Here is a 16,591-nt window from a genome sequence, read left to right on the forward strand (position 1 = left end):
CGACTTTAGTATTATATAAAGTATATTAAAGCAGACAAATTCAATAGTTTAAAAACATAAAATTGTGTCAGAAATCAAAATACACAGAAGATACAAATCCTACAAAGTAATTTATTAACACTTTTCACAGCCTCCTTTAAATAGCTTATTTGACACTACAGTAACAATGACAATCAAACAGAAACAAATCGCATTTAATTTTTGGACATAATCCATAAAATGTAGATACATTGATGAAATGTGTAAATGATGCAGGATCTCTACAAATGAAGTTTTAGGGTCCTGTCATCAAATGCTTGTTCATAACTGATTTGGTAAAAACTTTTGAAAACAAAAATAATATGTTGGATTTAAGTGCATATACAACATAAGTGGATGTACAAAACTTTGCATACAACTCTCAACAAGATCATCTAAAAATACTTAACATGAACATTCATTCAGTAACATTTACTCAGTAGCAAAAATGCAGCAAACACCATAACATTTTCAAAATTGTATTAAAAATGCTATTTATATGAAAAATTACTTGAATACCTTTCTACAATGAACATGTGTAGGGAAATCTGTTTAAAGGGGTCATATGATGTTGCTAAAAAGAACATTATTTTGTGTATTTTTTCCAAACAAAGTAGTTTCACTTTCACAACGAAACACACAGTGCCTTCACGACATGGCGGCGGCGGCAGCAACAATACTACAGCAAGAATCAAAGTTACGCCTTCTTTCTTTGAGTGAACATTTGGGTGGTGTTATGCAAATCTTCCCACATCGTGACGTAGACATGTGGGGGCGTGTTAGAACGAGCCGTTTTAGGTAGGCGTGGTTGACTCTTAACTTTGATAAAGAATATCTCTTTGGATTTGAGACTTTAGTCTTTGCAACTTTACAGATCTTCTTTATGCACCAAGAGCTTGTAACACTCCAAAGAGAAAGAAAAAATTTAAATCGCATCATATGACCCCTTTAATCATTTTATTTGAATTCATACAATTAATGAATTCCCTGAGCTACTGATCCTTTCCTTCTCCATCTGTGGTATTTTTTAACGCTGCTGACCCCTTAACTGTCTTTGAGGTCTTGGCTTTGGCAGGCTTGGGAGCTTTCTCACTTTTTTCTTTGAGTTCTGTCTCCTCTATTTCCTCTGTGCTGTTATTCTTGTCCACTTTCACCTTACGAAGCTTCTGCTTTCCCTTCACAAGCGCGGAGAAGGTAAGCGAGGCTTTATTAAATTCTAAAGGAAAGATCCCCACGTCCCCATCAAAGCGGTTCTTGGCCACCTGAAGGGACCTCCGGCCTGGACACGTCACCAACTTCTTCTCCTGAAGGATGAGCACATTATCTGCCTCCTGACTGGCCTGATATGGGGAAATGATGCATTATAGACTTTTTATAGTAGATACATTCGATGTTCTTATAGATAGAAACTAAGCATGTACATGTGAAAATTTGTATCTCAAATTAACAGCTGAGGAATAAACGTGGACACAGCCTGTATCTACCAACCTTGGCTGTGCCAAAGATGGATGCTGTCTGCAGTTCTTTATCATCCTCTTCTTTCCGAGGGTGGATAATTAAAGTCACATGACAGCAGCTGTTTGTGGCAAACTTCCTGAAGGCTCCAATGATGTGGTCTTGTACAGCAAACCTGAGGGAAAAAAATATATTAATAATAATTTTTTAATTGTAAAACATTCGGTTATCCAGTTCTCTCTCTCTCTCTCTCTCTCTCTCTCTCTCTATATATATAGATAGATAAGATTACTTTTCAAGAAATCTTTTTATAGTAATCTGACTATATCTCACAAACAATAATAACTGAGAATTACTAGAAAAATAATTATTGACTACAGAATTTCCATGACTATTCAAGATTTTATACTTTTCCAATCCTGGAAATCACAGTTTTGAAAATATCCAATACCTCCAGGTTTTTCAGGACCATAGAAACTCTTTTAAATAAATAGCATATTAAAACTGTTGCCTTACTTGTCCACAGACAGGTTCTCTTGGCCCATCATAAACTGCAGGTTGTCAATGATCACATGACTGATGTCATACAGGTAAACGGCATGCTGCATGGTATCCAAAACAGTCCTGTGCAGGGTGCAAAAGTGCAGTTCATATTTAAAAATCATGAGAAAAACCTGGTCCTCTCCTTAAGTAAAATATAAAAAAATCATTCCAATATTTTTTTAAAGTAAAAAAAAAAAAAAAAAAAAAAAAAAAACACACCCCTCCTGCTCACCAAGGCAGCATTTGTTTGATCAAAGGTGCAAAAGTGCAGTTCATATTTAAAGATCATGAGAAAAACCTGGTCCTCTCCTTAAGTAAAATATAAAAAAATCATTCCAATATTTTTTTAAAGTAAAAAAAAAAAAAAGAAAAAAAAAAAAAGCCATACATAAAAACAAATCACAGAGCCATGCTTGCAATACAGTATCTATTTACAATCAAACTATTTATTAGATTGTATAAAAGGAATGGCAATGATTTACTTGATGTTCTGCTGTCCATGGAAGGTCATAAAGTAGAGTGGCAGGTCCTCAAACTTGTCAGCCCACATGTCATATTGATCCAGGTTCTCCTCCAGCCTTTGCTTGGCAAACTGGGTCAGCATAATTTTGGCCAGACGCACATTGTTGATTTCAAAGCTGCCCCATAATGTGTTGACACCCTGCATGCACAGATCTAGGGCAAACTCACTGATGAAGGTGGTCTTTCCACTGCCTGTTGGACCTGTATTTACAAACACATGCCATGAGAAGAAATACAAATATTCTATTCTATTCTATTCTATTTAATATTTATGCACATTATATAATAATATTTTTATTATTACTATTTTAATATTATTTGTATTATTATTTAAGATTTATATTTTTATTTAACATATCACAGAATGCAATTAATAAAAACAATGCTATACGGTATATACAGTGGGTACGGAAAGTATTCAGACCCCCATGTGATATTTCAGTTTTTCTTTTTGAATAAATTCTGCTCTATATAGCTGTGTTGGCTATACCTGTTAAAACTGTCAGCTCCCCCTTGCGATGACCTTTAAGGATACGATTAAGCTCAGGGAATCGAGACCATTGTATTCCAGCCACCTGCTCCACATTAGCCAGTTCCCCATACACATCCTCCCTGAGCTGCTTGAAGGACACAATGGACTTGTGGGCAGCAGGGATTGAAGCCTTGACAATTCGTGGCAAGTTCCTGCCCTGGGCCAGTGCCTCACTGGGGCACGGCTGAAAGTCCCCTGGCCGGATAAGAGAACAGCGCTTCAGTCCAAGTTTCCTGGAGAATATTTTTGAGGCTTCCCAGGAGCGCATATCTCCCCCCAGCCACAGTGTGACTTTCTTGAATTGCTCCAGATAAGGCAGGAGGATCGGAGGCAGACAGCTTACACCCCGTGGCAAGGCCAAAGACGGAAGACCGGTAGCCTGACTCACTGCCATGCTGTCTATCTCACGTCCCGTGAGCACAACCTCACCGTCCTTTCGTCCGATCAAAGGCAGGCCGAAGAGGTTGTGGTAGCTGGAGATTTTTGGAACCGTAGCTTCAGTGTAGACCACCTGTCCGTCACCTTTCACGGCAGCGGAAAGCAGCTTAACACCCCGGAGGCCCGAGTCATGTGCACTAAACCAGGGGAACACCAAACTCTTGGTGGGCTTGAAGAACCTGACCCCAAATTTTTTCAGTGTGGCATTGGTGAGTTTACCAATCAGAAACATGGTTTTAATGAGCTGCACTTCCTCATCCAGTAGGTCGGAAAACGGCACAGAGCTGCTCCATATTCTTTGCACCTCCTTCATCTCCATCTCTCTTTCTTCTTGCTCCTCCATGCTCTCAGGAAACCCCAGCAGCACGTTAGGACTGATGGAGGTCTGATTCTCATTCAACATCACCTCAATACAATCCTGAAGGTCCTCCCAGCTCCCCTCCACTAAAGTCTCCTTACACTGAAACTGTCCGGTGGTTTTATCGATGAACAGTGAGTAATTCTCTTTTCCAGACCCTTCAGGTCCTGGTTCCATAAAAATACTAGGAGCATGTAAGCAGCTGTAGCCATCGTAGAAAGGGATATCTTTGGAACGAAGATACTGCTTGATATCAGTCACTGTGAGGGGCTGGGCAGGGAAATCCATGATAGACTTAGCATCTTTTCTTAATGTTCTGCAGAAATATAAAGCAAAAGCAGGTCTTAATCGGTTTTCAAAACAATACCAAGCTGGTGCCCTTAAAGAACGCTGTAGGACTGGATTGAGGCAGGGCTGGTAAAATGATAGATATCTCCAAGGAGGAAGATGAGAGGGTTTACAAGGAATACAGCCTGTCCCCTGCAAGAGACAGCCCGCCCCCCTGAGAAACCTGCTCCTCCACATTTGCTGTTAATTAAGGACATCAGACCTGCAATGATCACAGAAAATTTGCACAATTACAATATGCAGTTTAAAAATGCGACTGAAACAGAACTTGTCATAAACATGGGTCATTTATGTAATGATCGATCTTTTGAACTTTTAAAAGTAAACATACAGTTTAAGTTAACCCCCTTAAACCTACTGCATCACATTTGATATGCAATTTTCTAAGGCCTCTAAACTATCAACATGATCAAAACTTTTCAGAAAATCTGTTGATACATGCTTTCTGTCGTCTGATTGATATTTTATCATTTTTATCAAGTAAAAGTATAATTCTAAAAATGGTCCCCTTCAGGTCATGGTTCCCCATGTCATGATCTTGACTGTGAAAATAAGAATTACTTTTATATTGTTAGTAATATTTCAGGATGAACACTTTCTAGATCAATAATCATTATCAATAATCATTTTTTAGAAAAAGCATGCTAAAATTGATCAAATATGATAAATGAGGCTTTTTTAGGAACATTTATTTGTATATCTCTCACTCATCACTGTATTGCATTGCAATATATGTTTTGCCCCCACAACAAAATGGCAACATCTACTCAAAAATACCAAAGTAATAAAATTATTTACCTGTTACATTTTTCTGTGATATTATGGTTTAAAAAATTATTTAAATATTTAAAATTGTGAATGACAATATATTCAGATGGGAATTTATGATGGGGAAATAAAAATGTACTGCGTAGCAGAAACGACTTACCTACCATTAGCGTCACTTAATACATTATATAATTATTAGTAGATCAAATAATTGAAAATGCCATCTATATACTGTTTTATATATTCATATAAGAATGTGCATGAACTACTGATGTATTATAATGCTTGCTACGGATTCATTAATAAAAGTTATAATGAAGCGTCACCAAAAAAAAATAACTGTATACCGTCTATGCACGACCCTTAACATTATTACTCAACTATACTGTACGTGTATCTGTCAAATTAATGAAACTATTGAAGAGAAACTGTGGCGGAAAACATGTATAAGATACATGTATACCGTAAACATTTGAAATGACATACTGTAAACATACATAAACTTACTAATCTGTAAGAAGCGCGCCAAACTGTTATCATGTGTCTGCACGTCCTACTGAACATGAGGGCCGCACTCCAAAATACTTCCGTGTGAAACACAAAACTCTTGTCGTAGTCAGTCAAGACAAAGATAATTAGATTATGTAGCCTCAAATCGTGATAAGAATATCTTTATACATAATTACGCTGCCTCATGTTTAAATTCCATGTAATGATGCTATTGAGAACTTTCTGATTGTTACAAAACTGTATTGCAGTTATTTCTAATGCGTAGCTTGTATTTCCACCCGGACGACAATTTGTAACGTACATGACATTACACATGTCTTCTGACGATTGTCCTCTACATCTAATCATTCAAAGTGCGTGATATTACTTTAACCAATACTGACAGCAGTCAAAGAGTGAGTTGAACTGAATGTAGGATCTCTGAAGAGGTGAACATGACTGCTCGAGGAACACCGAGTCGTTTTTTACAGAGCGTTCTTCACAATGGAGTGGGTCGCTATGTTTGTCAGCTGAAGCGAATATCTCTGATCTTCTCGAAGAAAGGCCAGGGCTCTTTAGGAGTAAGGTATGGGCAGTGTTGGGAAAAGTTACTTTTAAAAGTAATGCATATTGCGTTACTCCATTAAAAAAAGTTACTATTTACGGTACTTAGTTACTTTTTATGGCAAGTAATGCGTTACGTTACTTTTGCGTTACTTTTTACATCTGTACAGGGCTTGCTTGTTTGTTTTTAAAATAAAAACGTTATATTTTTGCAAATATAAAAGCCTTTTAACACCAAGAGTGAAATGAATAAGCCTCAGGCTGAAGGGAAAGTAAATTTACCTCCGTACAGTAGAATGCAGAAGAAGAAATTTCAACACACTTCAGCAATAAAAAAAACACATGTTTCTAGAGTTATTTTTGCTTATTAGTATGAACTGGATCATCGAAGGTCAGAAGCAAAGACATTAGTTAATAGAATGGGATTAAATATATAAAGGGTATTTGTGTTGTTTAACATTTAATTATTGCAGGTTTGCGTCATATTCTGAGTTGCATTATTTTTATTCATTTTGAGGAATACTGAATCTGTGTGAGTGAGATGAATTAATGCATATTCATATTTATTTTAGAACTACAGTAACATCTGATTTCTCTCAACATGAGGACAGGCGAGCTGTCAATCAATAAACTGGAAAAAAAAGTAACTTGCGTTACTTATTTGAAAAAGTAACTCAGATATTCTCTTGTAAATTAAAAAAGTAATGCGTTACTTTACTAGTTACTTGAAAAAAGTAATCTGATTACGTAACTCGCGTTACTTGTAATGCGTTACCCCCAACACTGGTTATGGGTTTACATAATCTGTGCTGATCATGTATAATAAAACACTGTACAAAAAAAAAACCCCATAGAATATTTACTGTGCACGGAGATCCAGCAATTTATTATTGTTTGTTGTATTTTATTAGCATTTGTTAGTATTTCCGAGATAATATCACAGATTATGTAAAAAGAAATAGTAAAATATGGGATTTAAAAAAAATACTTGTTGTAAAAAATTTTTTTATTATTTTGCAAAGAGAAAAATGAAACCTTTTTATTTTGCTGGGGTTTAGGATGATATTTAATGCCGCTGATGTTAAATGCTGGCTGCATCCGAAAACTCTAAAATCCTGCCTCAGCATTCCAAGGCAGGAAGGCATCAAGGCACGTCCGAATCCAAATTCTGCTTTACTTGCTATCTCCGGAGGTACCTTCTTCTGATCGAATTTTGAAGGCATATTTCTGACTAACTTTTTTGCACTTTTGATGTTATTTCTAGCGAGAAATCAGTATTATAGTACTTAAATATTCGTTTAGTTATCACAAAAACTTGTTCTATTTTGTTGTAGATCATTAAACCGTTACGCTGCCTCAGAAGCCTGTCCGAAATCAGTTCCATGAGGTGACTTCATGCTAAAACGCTGCCTGCAAAGTCATTGCCTCATATGGCAACAAGTCAGCTACCTAAGTTTTCGGATGCAGCCATAGTGTGGGGTAGATTAAGTACCATGTTTCAGTGAGATCATTTGACATTGTGCATTATTTGTGTTTTGCTTATTGTAAATCACTTAATTCTAATTCTATTCCTCCAGGGATTTCATTGAAGAAGGTGTGGTCGACTTGGCTAAGAATAACCCGGGAACTGTGGTTTACATCTCCCCTCAGTCCTGCAGAATTCCAAAGATAGTAGCTGAATATTGTAAGTCTGACCTTGTCGTTTCCTGCAGTATTTACTAAATGTTTACCTGTGCACTCACTGTTGTTATTTGATCTATGCAGTGAATGGTAATGTGAAGGAGGAGACAGTCACCAACAAAACATCACAGGAAATTACAGAACTTATAACCAAGCTGTCCAACCAGTCAGGACTGGAGATCATCCGCATTCGTAAACCCTTCCACACAGACAGTCCCAGTATCCAGGGCCAGTGGCACCCCTTCACAAATCGACCCCCCAGCATCGATCCAGTCGGTCCACAGGCAAAATAAGGACTTTGCATTGTATTTATTCTCTGCCTGATGTTCTGACCTGTTGAAGGAGCCCTGAACTTCTGTCACAGCACAAAATCAACATAAATTCAACGTTTTCAGTAGTGACTTGTTATTAGACTTTTAAAATGATACTTTTCCGTTTCATGAATTATGACCGATTATTTGTGGCTTGGTAAAGTTTATATAACAATACAATTTTGCTTAAGATTAATTGCTTTTCACATTTTTGTTGGCTCCTTATAAGATGAGAAATATAACGTTTCCTTTGGAAAATAAAGTTTTGAACTGAAAATATGACTCCATATGCACTTTTTTCTTACTTGTTTTGAAATTTTTTACCCAAATATCCCTGCACTAATAAATCTTAGTATCTCAGAAAACTACTCTTGACAGAATAAATTTGAACTTTGTAAGAATTCAAGGTATTGTAGTAGTTAGTTATTATAGTAAACAAAACATGGTGACACTTTATTTTAAGGTGTCCTTGTTACACGTTACATGTACTCAGAGTGTTTCTTCCATTTTTGAGATCTATTCACTCCTACTGACACACTGCCAAAGAGAAGCACAACTCATCCCTGAAGGAGGCGTTGAATTCTACAGCCGAGTGGCTCTGAAAATGACCACCTCTGTATCTGTAGATGTCAACGATGCATGTGCTAACTCTCGCTGCTCCTGCAATCTGACTGCAATCTAGTGCGAAATTGCGTTGTTAAAAAGTCGAAAGCTCAAGAACATGTGCCCTCACACTCATGAAATGTTGCCAATGAGCTAAAAACCCAAACTCTTTCTGAATAATTAATGATCGAGCAAATAAGTTTCGACTTATTATACTTTGATAATAAAATGATTGTTATTTACATCAGGTGCAATTAGGCAAAAACAAAAAAATCTGTAAACGTCTGCATTTGCGCAATAATACCACATCAATTATGTACAAATATGCATTTCTTTGCTGAGAAAGTCTTTGGATAGTGTTCTTAAGTCTCTTACTTCTCCTTTAAAACAAAACAACATAACCAAATTAAGTCATGGATGTTCTTGATTGAAGTCCATCTTGTGATTTTTACACTTCGAGGTCCACAGTCTAGGTGTCTTTAGCTACATTTGACTTAAAGGGATAATTCACCCAAAAATGAAAATTTGATGTTTATCTGCTTACCCCCAGGGCATCCAAGATGTAGGTGGCATTGTTTCTTCAGTAGAACACAAACAAAGATTTTTAACTCAAACCGTTGCAGTCTGTCAGTCTTATAATGGAAGTGAATGGGAATCACGGCTTTGAGAGTAAAAAAAAACATACACAAACAAAACCAAATGAAACCCTGCAGCTCGTGACGATACATTGATGTGTAAAGGCATGAAACGATTGGTCTGTGCAAGAAACTGAACAGCATTTATATAGTTTTTTTTACCTCTGATGCACTGCAGTGTCTGAACTGTCCTGAGCGCGTCCTAGACAGTCGGCGCGTGACACGTCTTCTTCTTCTTCTTGCTTTACGGCGGATCGCAGACTTACAAGTGCATTACCGCCACCTATCTCTCAAATGGACCATTGACACTCTATCTACAATCTGTAGATAGAGTGTCAATGGTCCATTTGAGAGAGAGTTCACCCAGAAATTAAAATTTGCTGTTAATTTACTCACTCTCAGGCCATCCGAGATGTAGGTGACTTTTTTCTTCAGTAGAACAGTAAGTCCTGGTGATTCATAAGATGCAAGGCAATGGCTACCGTCACTTTAAGAATAAAAAAAAAACATATACAGGCAAAACAAAAGAAATAACCCTGGCTCCTGATGACATATTGAGCTCTTATGAAGTGAAACGATTGGTCTGTGCAAGAATTATTTATAACTGAAATCATTAATTATTACTATAAATTATTACCTGAAATCCATAGCAGTTAACAGCAAATTTTCATTTTTGGGTAAACTATCCTTTTAAACAGTAGACCGAAAGCAAGAAGAAGAAGAAGAAGAAGACGTGTCACGCGCCGGCTATCGAGGACGTGCTCAGGACGCGCTCAGGACAGTTGAGACATTGCAGTGCATCAGAAATAAAAACTATATAAATACTGTTCAGTTTCTTGCACAGACCGATCGTTTCGTGTCTTTACACATCAATGTATCATCACGAGCCGCAGGGTTTCATTTGGTTTTGTTTGTGTATGTTTTTTGGACTCTCAAAGCCGTGATTCCCATTCACTTCCATTATATGACTGACAGACTGCAACAGTTTGAGTTAAAAATCTTCGTTTGTGTTCTACTGAAGAAACAAAGTCACCTACATCTTGGATGCCCTGGGGGTAACCAGATAAACATCAAATTTTCATTTTTGGGTGAACTATCCCTTTAAGTCGACCAATATTTTCATAAATATATTTTCACAAGATGATTCTCAAAGGCGCCAAGCCAAATAAGTTGAAGTTGTATATCGAGATCACAAAGAACGTCACAACAATACTCTTATACAAAATGTAAGCCTCCACACCACAAGGGGGCGATATAGCAGTGGTGCAAGATCATGCTACACTGAGCTCTCATCTGGTTGGATGTCCAACTGTGTGTGTTTCCTCTTTTCTAGAATCTTGTTGAGCTCCTCGGTGAAAGAGTGGTAAAGCGGAGACGTCATTTCCGTGTCTGTCTGACTCAAGAGTACGTAACTATTCCCGTTCATCTTTCTCAGCACGCTGGGCAACGTGGCTGACAGTCCGTTGGCGTACTCCGATGCAGGCAGGGGCGGCGGCATAGGAAGTGGCGGCGCTGGCGGAGGTTCCTTACTAGGCGTGGTCTGGATGTCCGCTGAAACGATCTGTAGAAACTCTCCGTCTCTTGACATTACTCTGCTACGCCCCTCCACTCTGCCATTGCAGTGGCTGGAGATGGTTTTGAGCTCAAAGTGCGAGCTCCTCTTTCTTTCAGTTGCTGTGGTTATGGACAGAGCTTGCTGGGAGTACTTTCTGGCATTGGGAGAGTTGCGTGCACAGAAGCTAACGTACAGGAGGACCACCGTTAGAACCAGACAAAGCCCGCCAAGAACAGCCACCAGAGAGATATACATGGCCTCCATGTGCCTGTAGGTCTGGAACTCCGGTCTAGAAGGCAACAGGGCCGGTGGAGGTGACAGAAGCTGCTCCACAGGAACGCTGGAAGGACTCGGAGTTGGCGCAGTTGTGGTGGTAAAGAAACTTTCAGGTAAAGCCGTCGGGCTTCCTGAGAGATGCGATGCGGGGGGCGGAACGGGTTGGACTCGTACCATATAGCTGCGAACAGGAACCCAGACGCCATTCTCTACTGTGTAACAGCGGTAGTGTCCACTTTGCTGGTTTTGAGCGCCAATGATGAGGAGGCCGTCAGTGCCGGTGCGGTAGCCGAAGTCTACGCCGTAACCTTCCAGCTCCTGACCATTCAGCGTCCAGTGAGGTGTGGCCAGGTTAGAACGGATCTCACACTGTAACAGTACATCATCTCCTGCCATCACTGCACGAGTCCGGTGCATGACGAAACCTGGCAAAATGTAAGACATTATTAGTCTATGTTTAAAAGTCACCTGACTAGGCTGCTCAGAAGTTAATCACATGCAAACGCACCATCGCTTGTAATGTTAGTACAGCCTCTGCTTCCCATCTGGACGTCCTGGATGAGACTGGACCTACAGGAAACAGAGTTGCACTTATTAAAGCCATTAATCGAAGCATGCAGAAGATAGTGTGAATGTATTTTGGACACTGGGTCTGAAAATTAACATCAAGAGAGCAATGAAAGTAAAAATTGGCTTTAGCAAGAAAATAAGTCACTTTCTTCACCAGTTGGCTGTTAACTTTATTAGGAATGCAACTATTACGTGGTTAAAATCACATTGTAAGAACAATGATGCGCATCTTCTAACAACTTTTATCTTATTGGAGGTTTAAGACACCTAAAACTGATAATTTCTCAATATTCCTCATTTGTGTATTTCTTTTTAAGATTGGCTCATAATTGTGGTGACACAATGACTTACACTTTTAACATAAATATGCAAGACAAATATCTAAATCCACTGACATAAGAACAAATATATTTGTAAAAAAAATAATGCAAAATACAGTTTCATATAAAATAAATATTTAAGAAATATTATATATAGTGCTATCAAATGATTAATCGTGATTAATTGCATCCAAAATAAAAGTTTTTATTTACATAATATTTGTGTGTGTACTGTGTATATTTATTATGTATGTATATACACACAAATGCATGTATATATTTAAGAAAAATATGTTACGTTTATATATTAAATATATTTATATATGACATAATTTATATGAATATAAATATATACACGTAAATATATATATTTTTTTAATATATGCTGTATGTGTATGCCTTTATAAATACATAATAAATATACACACTACACCCACATATATTATGAGAACAAAAACTTTCATTTTGGATGCGATTAATCGCGATTAATCGTTTGACAGCACTACTTACAATATTTTCTTTTTGAACCAATACAAGGAAATATCAAGGCTAATAACCCCATTAACATAATATCTCTATAAATTATAAATATAAATGTAGTGCTGTCAAAATCCAAAATAAAAGTTTTTGTTTACATAATGTGTGTATACTGTGAATATTTATTATGTATATATAAATACACACACATACAGTATATATTTTGAAAATATTTCCATGTATATATTTATATTCATATAATTGATATTATACAGTATATAAATATTTTAAATGTATAAACGTAACATTTTTCTTAAATATATACATGCATGGGTGTGTATTTATATATGTATAATAAATATACACAGTACACACACATATTATGTCAACAAAAACTTTTATTTTGGATGAGATTAATCACAATTAATCGTTTGACAGCACTAAAATATATACACGTAAATATTTTCTAAATATATGCTGTATGTGTGTGTCTATATATACATAATAAATATACACAGTACACACACATATTATGTCAACAAAAACTTTTATTTTGGATGAGATTAATCACAATTAATCGTTTGACAGCACTAAAATATATACACGAAAATACATGATTGAAATCTGCTATAGAAAAAATGTATACTATTTGAATCAACATTTTTAAATAAGCAGAGATCATATCCAATATCAGCCAATAAAAATGAATACTGGTATCTGATATTGTGACATTACATTGTGCATCCCTTTTTCTTAAATCACCCGCCATTGCCAGAAAAATTACTTTTGGACTGTGGTAACAGTATGTGTAAATGTCTATTATTAAAAACACCAGATGTCTGCTTTTACCTGTTAGCATAGGCTGCTATTTCAGCACACGCTCTACCATCCCAGCCACAGAATGGATCTCGTGCAAACACACAGTCATAACAGGAGGTGTAGCGCTCACAGGATGACAGGGGTACTTGCACCACTCCAGAAGCGGCGCTCACATAGATGCTGTTCTGTTGAACAAAAATACACATCATAAGATTTTTTTTTGGATCCATAAGCATTTGTATTACACACTTGGATTTAATGCTGGTTGTTAATGTTTACTAGGTGCATCATGGGCTACCTGTTTTTGTGATATCACCATGTTATTGATTGGTTGTTTCTCCTCGAAAAGCTGAAGCTCTTCGATGATGTGAACATGGTCTCCGATCTTCACAGCCCTGTGTAACCAGCCCTCATCTGGAGAGAAGCACAAAAACCAAGTTTCAGGCTATGAAACCTAATATACACTACCGCTCAAAAAGTTTGTGGTCAGTAAGATTTAAAAATAATAATAATTTTATACTTTTATTCAGCAGGCTATATTAAATAAAAAATTAAATCAAAAAGACTAATTTTACAAAAGTTTTCCATTTCAAATAAATGCTTTCCTTATGAACATTGCATTCGTCAAAGTATTCTTTAAAAAATGTATCACAGTTCCCATTAAAAAAAAAATCAGCTTTTGGATCACAGGAATACATTTCATTTTACAATCTATTAAAATAGAAAATTGTTATTTTAATTGTAATAATATTTCAAATTGTTTTTACTGCATTTTCGTTCAAACAAATGGAGCCTTGGTGAGCATAAGAGACGACTTCTTAACATTAAAAAAATCTTACCAACCCCAAACTGTTATAATCTTCATATCACAATCAAAATGATCTTTTTAATCTCAATATCAAATCAATAATTTGATTTAAGGGAAATTGACCCTTACCTGTTCCAATGAAGAGCATGTCATAGACACGTCCATCCATATCCACAACCTGTTTTACAGCAATCTTAGTGTAGTCTGCACTCCTCTGGAGCAACACAGGACGTCCTCCCACTGGCTGGATCTGTCTGGACATTAAAGCATGTCTCAGAGTGAAATTCAGTACGTTGTCAGGGAGATCCCGGGAGGAATTTATGAGCAGGGCCCGATGTTGATCAGTTATACACTAAAGAGAAACAAGGCCACTGTTATATAACATTCCTCAGAAGAGTGAAAATAGAAACAATGCAATAAAAGTCCCAAAGAGCTGTCCTGCTGCTACATTACAACAGATACTAGAAGGCAACAGTTTATAGGACTATTTTGATTTAGTGCATCTCACCGAGCCAGGCCTCGGTTTTGGAACTTCCCCAGTGTATTCCCTCCATTTGGTGTCCTGTAGTTCCATGTAAGGCCCATCAAAAGCTGTCTGGACATCTCTGAATGAGTACTGACACACTGCAGACATCTTAACATTTCTCCTGGCAGTGAGAAAGAGAACGAAATGAGAATGATGAGATGTGAAACTCATATTTTTATTAAAGTGCTTGCACTATCCCTCAAGTGACAAAAAAATTTAAGTTTTCGTTTATAGTCAGAAAAACGTTTAAAAAATGTTTTATATTTATATTTATTGATCACAGCACATTGTTGAATTTTAAATGTAATGTTTTTTCCACTACATTTATAATAATGATAGTAGGAAAAGTTTTACTTTGATTTGTGATTAATCAGGTTATAGATACATCATTTTATGTTATTGTAACATTTTATCATATTAGTATCATATTTAATGTATACTTGAATGTGACTAGAATTTTAAAATGTTGGGCCAGTTGCATTAACTGCATAGACTAGTCTTAAAAAACTGAACCATCTAATTTGTTTTATTAAAGACTGGTCATTAAAGTTAGACTAATTACCTCTTGGCTAACTGTGAGTTGGTCGAACTAGTTCTTAAGACACAGTTTTAACATAGTGGCTATGTTTATGCAACTGGCCCATTGTGTATTTTATTGTTTATTCTAGTCTAATGTCTTGCCCCATACACTTCCACTGTACACACATTACTTTATGCACAATTTTCAAAAAAAGTCAAAATTGTTGTCTGTTGTAAGTCAACAGCATTTCATATATTCTGTCAATATAAATTTGAATTGAACCCAGAATATTTCTTTAGTAATTCTACTGTAAATAAACACTAAAGGTCCTTGCACACCGTTTTTTTTCTTTTTCTTTCGTATTCTTCATCCTTTCCTATCAAAATGCATACTGCCAATGCGAAAATGCAGAAAATCGAACCGGATCTGAATTTTTTTTTATAACAGAAGAACGTTTCGGAGGCAGTGTGTAAACGTGATCGACACAACATGAGGTCGTATTTATTTTTTTACGTGCAAAAATTTCAGACTCAGTGGGCAATGACCTTAATGCTGTTATCCTGCGTGCAAGTGACATCATTGTGGAATTGCAAACATTGCTGCAAGACCCAATTTCTACATGCTGTTGGGCAAATTTAGTGAATTATTTACTAATTCATTTGTGTGTGATGGATGAAGAAGAAATCAAAAATATTTCAAGCAGTGTTGTCTAAACTTAAAAATGACAGTTCCTGAACCTGTATCCTTATAGAGAAAGGTAGAGCTTATAAAGCACACAAAAACAAAAACAAACCCATTGCATTTTTTTTCTTTTCACCTGTGGGGCATAACTCTAACTTACAATAAGAAAGCTTCAAAATGAAAGACTGATGTTATTACTCCCTTCAGGCCAATAAAAGGGATTGCCACTCAGTGCTCTGTCCTGTTTACCACCTGGAAACTGATTTGATGGGAGAATTTGGTCACCAACTAGTCTGTAGACATTTAAAGGACAATTTAATATAGCATGACTCTGCATACTCTCTCTCTCTCTCTCTCTCTCTCTCTCTATCTCAATTCTGCCAATTCAAATATTGGCCCAGTGCCCTATGTCCTATTGTGAGTGTCCCTGCTATAGCGAGGAAAGCACATGGGAATATTTAGAGATGGCTCTCATGCTAAAATCCTTTAGTCATAAAAAATGTTGAGAATGAAGATAACAGGGTCACATGCTAGAGGATTAATGCTACTTCAGTTCACATCACATTTAATGAGACTGCAGCACCCCTCTCACTGTAAAACATTTCAACCCACTAAAACTGAAGGCTTATGTTTAACTGCAGCCTTAAATTTTAAGCAAACTCAATGTGGTGCCAAAATCACAACTTGAAGTGATAACATCACACTTGACTGCTTTGAATTACTATCTATCTATCTATCTATCTATCTATCTATCTATCTATCTATCTATCTATCT

The 16,591-nt window shown here is 36.7% G+C and overlaps 3 protein-coding genes across 4 annotated transcripts in view; 1 reads left to right on the plus strand and 2 right to left on the minus strand.

Annotated features, from left to right (window-relative positions):
• Positions 1 to 942: 942 nt before the first annotated feature.
• LOC107565785 (twinkle protein, mitochondrial-like) lies at positions 943 to 5,564 on the minus strand. 2 transcript variants are annotated; one of them, XM_016251063.1, is made up of 6 exons: positions 5,490 to 5,564; positions 3,029 to 4,416; positions 2,499 to 2,739; positions 1,990 to 2,097; positions 1,507 to 1,648; positions 943 to 1,358 (listed from the first exon to the last, which is right to left on the minus strand). In XM_016251063.1, the coding sequence occupies exons 2-6, from the start codon at positions 4,389 to 4,391 to the stop codon at positions 1,011 to 1,013; spliced, it is 2,202 nt and encodes a 733-aa protein (XP_016106549.1). In that variant the 5' UTR covers positions 4,392 to 4,416; positions 5,490 to 5,564; the 3' UTR covers positions 943 to 1,010. The 2 variants fall into 2 exon arrangements, with proteins under 2 accessions (XP_016106549.1, XP_016106550.1); XM_016251064.1 differs by having other exon boundaries at positions 5,480 to 5,556.
• A 213-nt stretch (positions 5,565 to 5,777) lies between these two features.
• On the plus strand, positions 5,778 to 8,264 carry LOC107565786 (39S ribosomal protein L43, mitochondrial-like). The gene is made up of 3 exons (XM_016251065.1): positions 5,778 to 6,057; positions 7,613 to 7,719; positions 7,800 to 8,264. The coding sequence occupies exons 1-3, from the start codon at positions 5,927 to 5,929 to the stop codon at positions 8,006 to 8,008; spliced, it is 447 nt and encodes a 148-aa protein (XP_016106551.1). The 5' UTR covers positions 5,778 to 5,926; the 3' UTR covers positions 8,009 to 8,264.
• Positions 8,265 to 10,375: 2,111 nt separating this feature from the next.
• sema4gb (sema domain, immunoglobulin domain (Ig), transmembrane domain (TM) and short cytoplasmic domain, (semaphorin) 4Gb) overlaps positions 10,376 to 16,591 on the minus strand; it is a 30,572-nt gene continuing 24,356 nt past the window's right edge. The window contains exons 10-15 of the mRNA XM_016251080.1: positions 14,598 to 14,736; positions 14,219 to 14,441; positions 13,580 to 13,695; positions 13,312 to 13,466; positions 11,604 to 11,665; positions 10,376 to 11,520 (exon numbers count right to left, since the gene is read on the minus strand). Of these exons, the coding sequence (XP_016106566.1) occupies positions 10,541 to 11,520; positions 11,604 to 11,665; positions 13,312 to 13,466; positions 13,580 to 13,695; positions 14,219 to 14,441; positions 14,598 to 14,736 (1,675 nt within the window). The 3' untranslated portion in view covers positions 10,376 to 10,540. The remainder of the gene's footprint in view (positions 11,521 to 11,603; positions 11,666 to 13,311; positions 13,467 to 13,579; positions 13,696 to 14,218; positions 14,442 to 14,597; positions 14,737 to 16,591) is intronic.

Source organism: Sinocyclocheilus grahami, unplaced genomic scaffold, assembly GCF_001515645.1.
Source record: "Sinocyclocheilus grahami isolate Dianchi unplaced genomic scaffold, SAMN03320097.WGS_v1.1 scaffold1027.1, whole genome shotgun sequence".
In the NCBI taxonomy this organism is placed as follows: domain Eukaryota; kingdom Metazoa; phylum Chordata; class Actinopteri; order Cypriniformes; family Cyprinidae; genus Sinocyclocheilus; species Sinocyclocheilus grahami.

Bases quoted from the DNA above. Each gene is read 5' to 3' on its own strand.
- LOC107565785 (XM_016251063.1), bottom strand. From the start codon at position 4,391: ATGTGGAGGAGCAGGTTTCTCAGGGGGGCGGGCTGTCTCTTGCAGGGG. The intron at 2,740-3,028 runs GTATAGCCAACA...TTGTAAATACAG, and splicing joins GGAGCTGACAGTTTTAACAG to GTCCAACAGGCAGTGGAAAG. The intron at 1,359-1,506 runs GTTGGTAGATAC...TCCCCATATCAG, and splicing joins CCATCTTTGGCACAGCCAAG to GCCAGTCAGGAGGCAGATAA.
- LOC107565786 (XM_016251065.1), top strand. From the start codon at position 5,927: ATGACTGCTCGAGGAACACCGAGTCGTTTTTTACAGAGCGTTCTTCAC. The intron at 6,058-7,612 runs GTATGGGCAGTG...CTATTCCTCCAG, and splicing joins CAGGGCTCTTTAGGAGTAAG to GGATTTCATTGAAGAAGGTG. The intron at 7,720-7,799 runs GTAAGTCTGACC...TGATCTATGCAG, and splicing joins AAAGATAGTAGCTGAATATT to TGAATGGTAATGTGAAGGAG.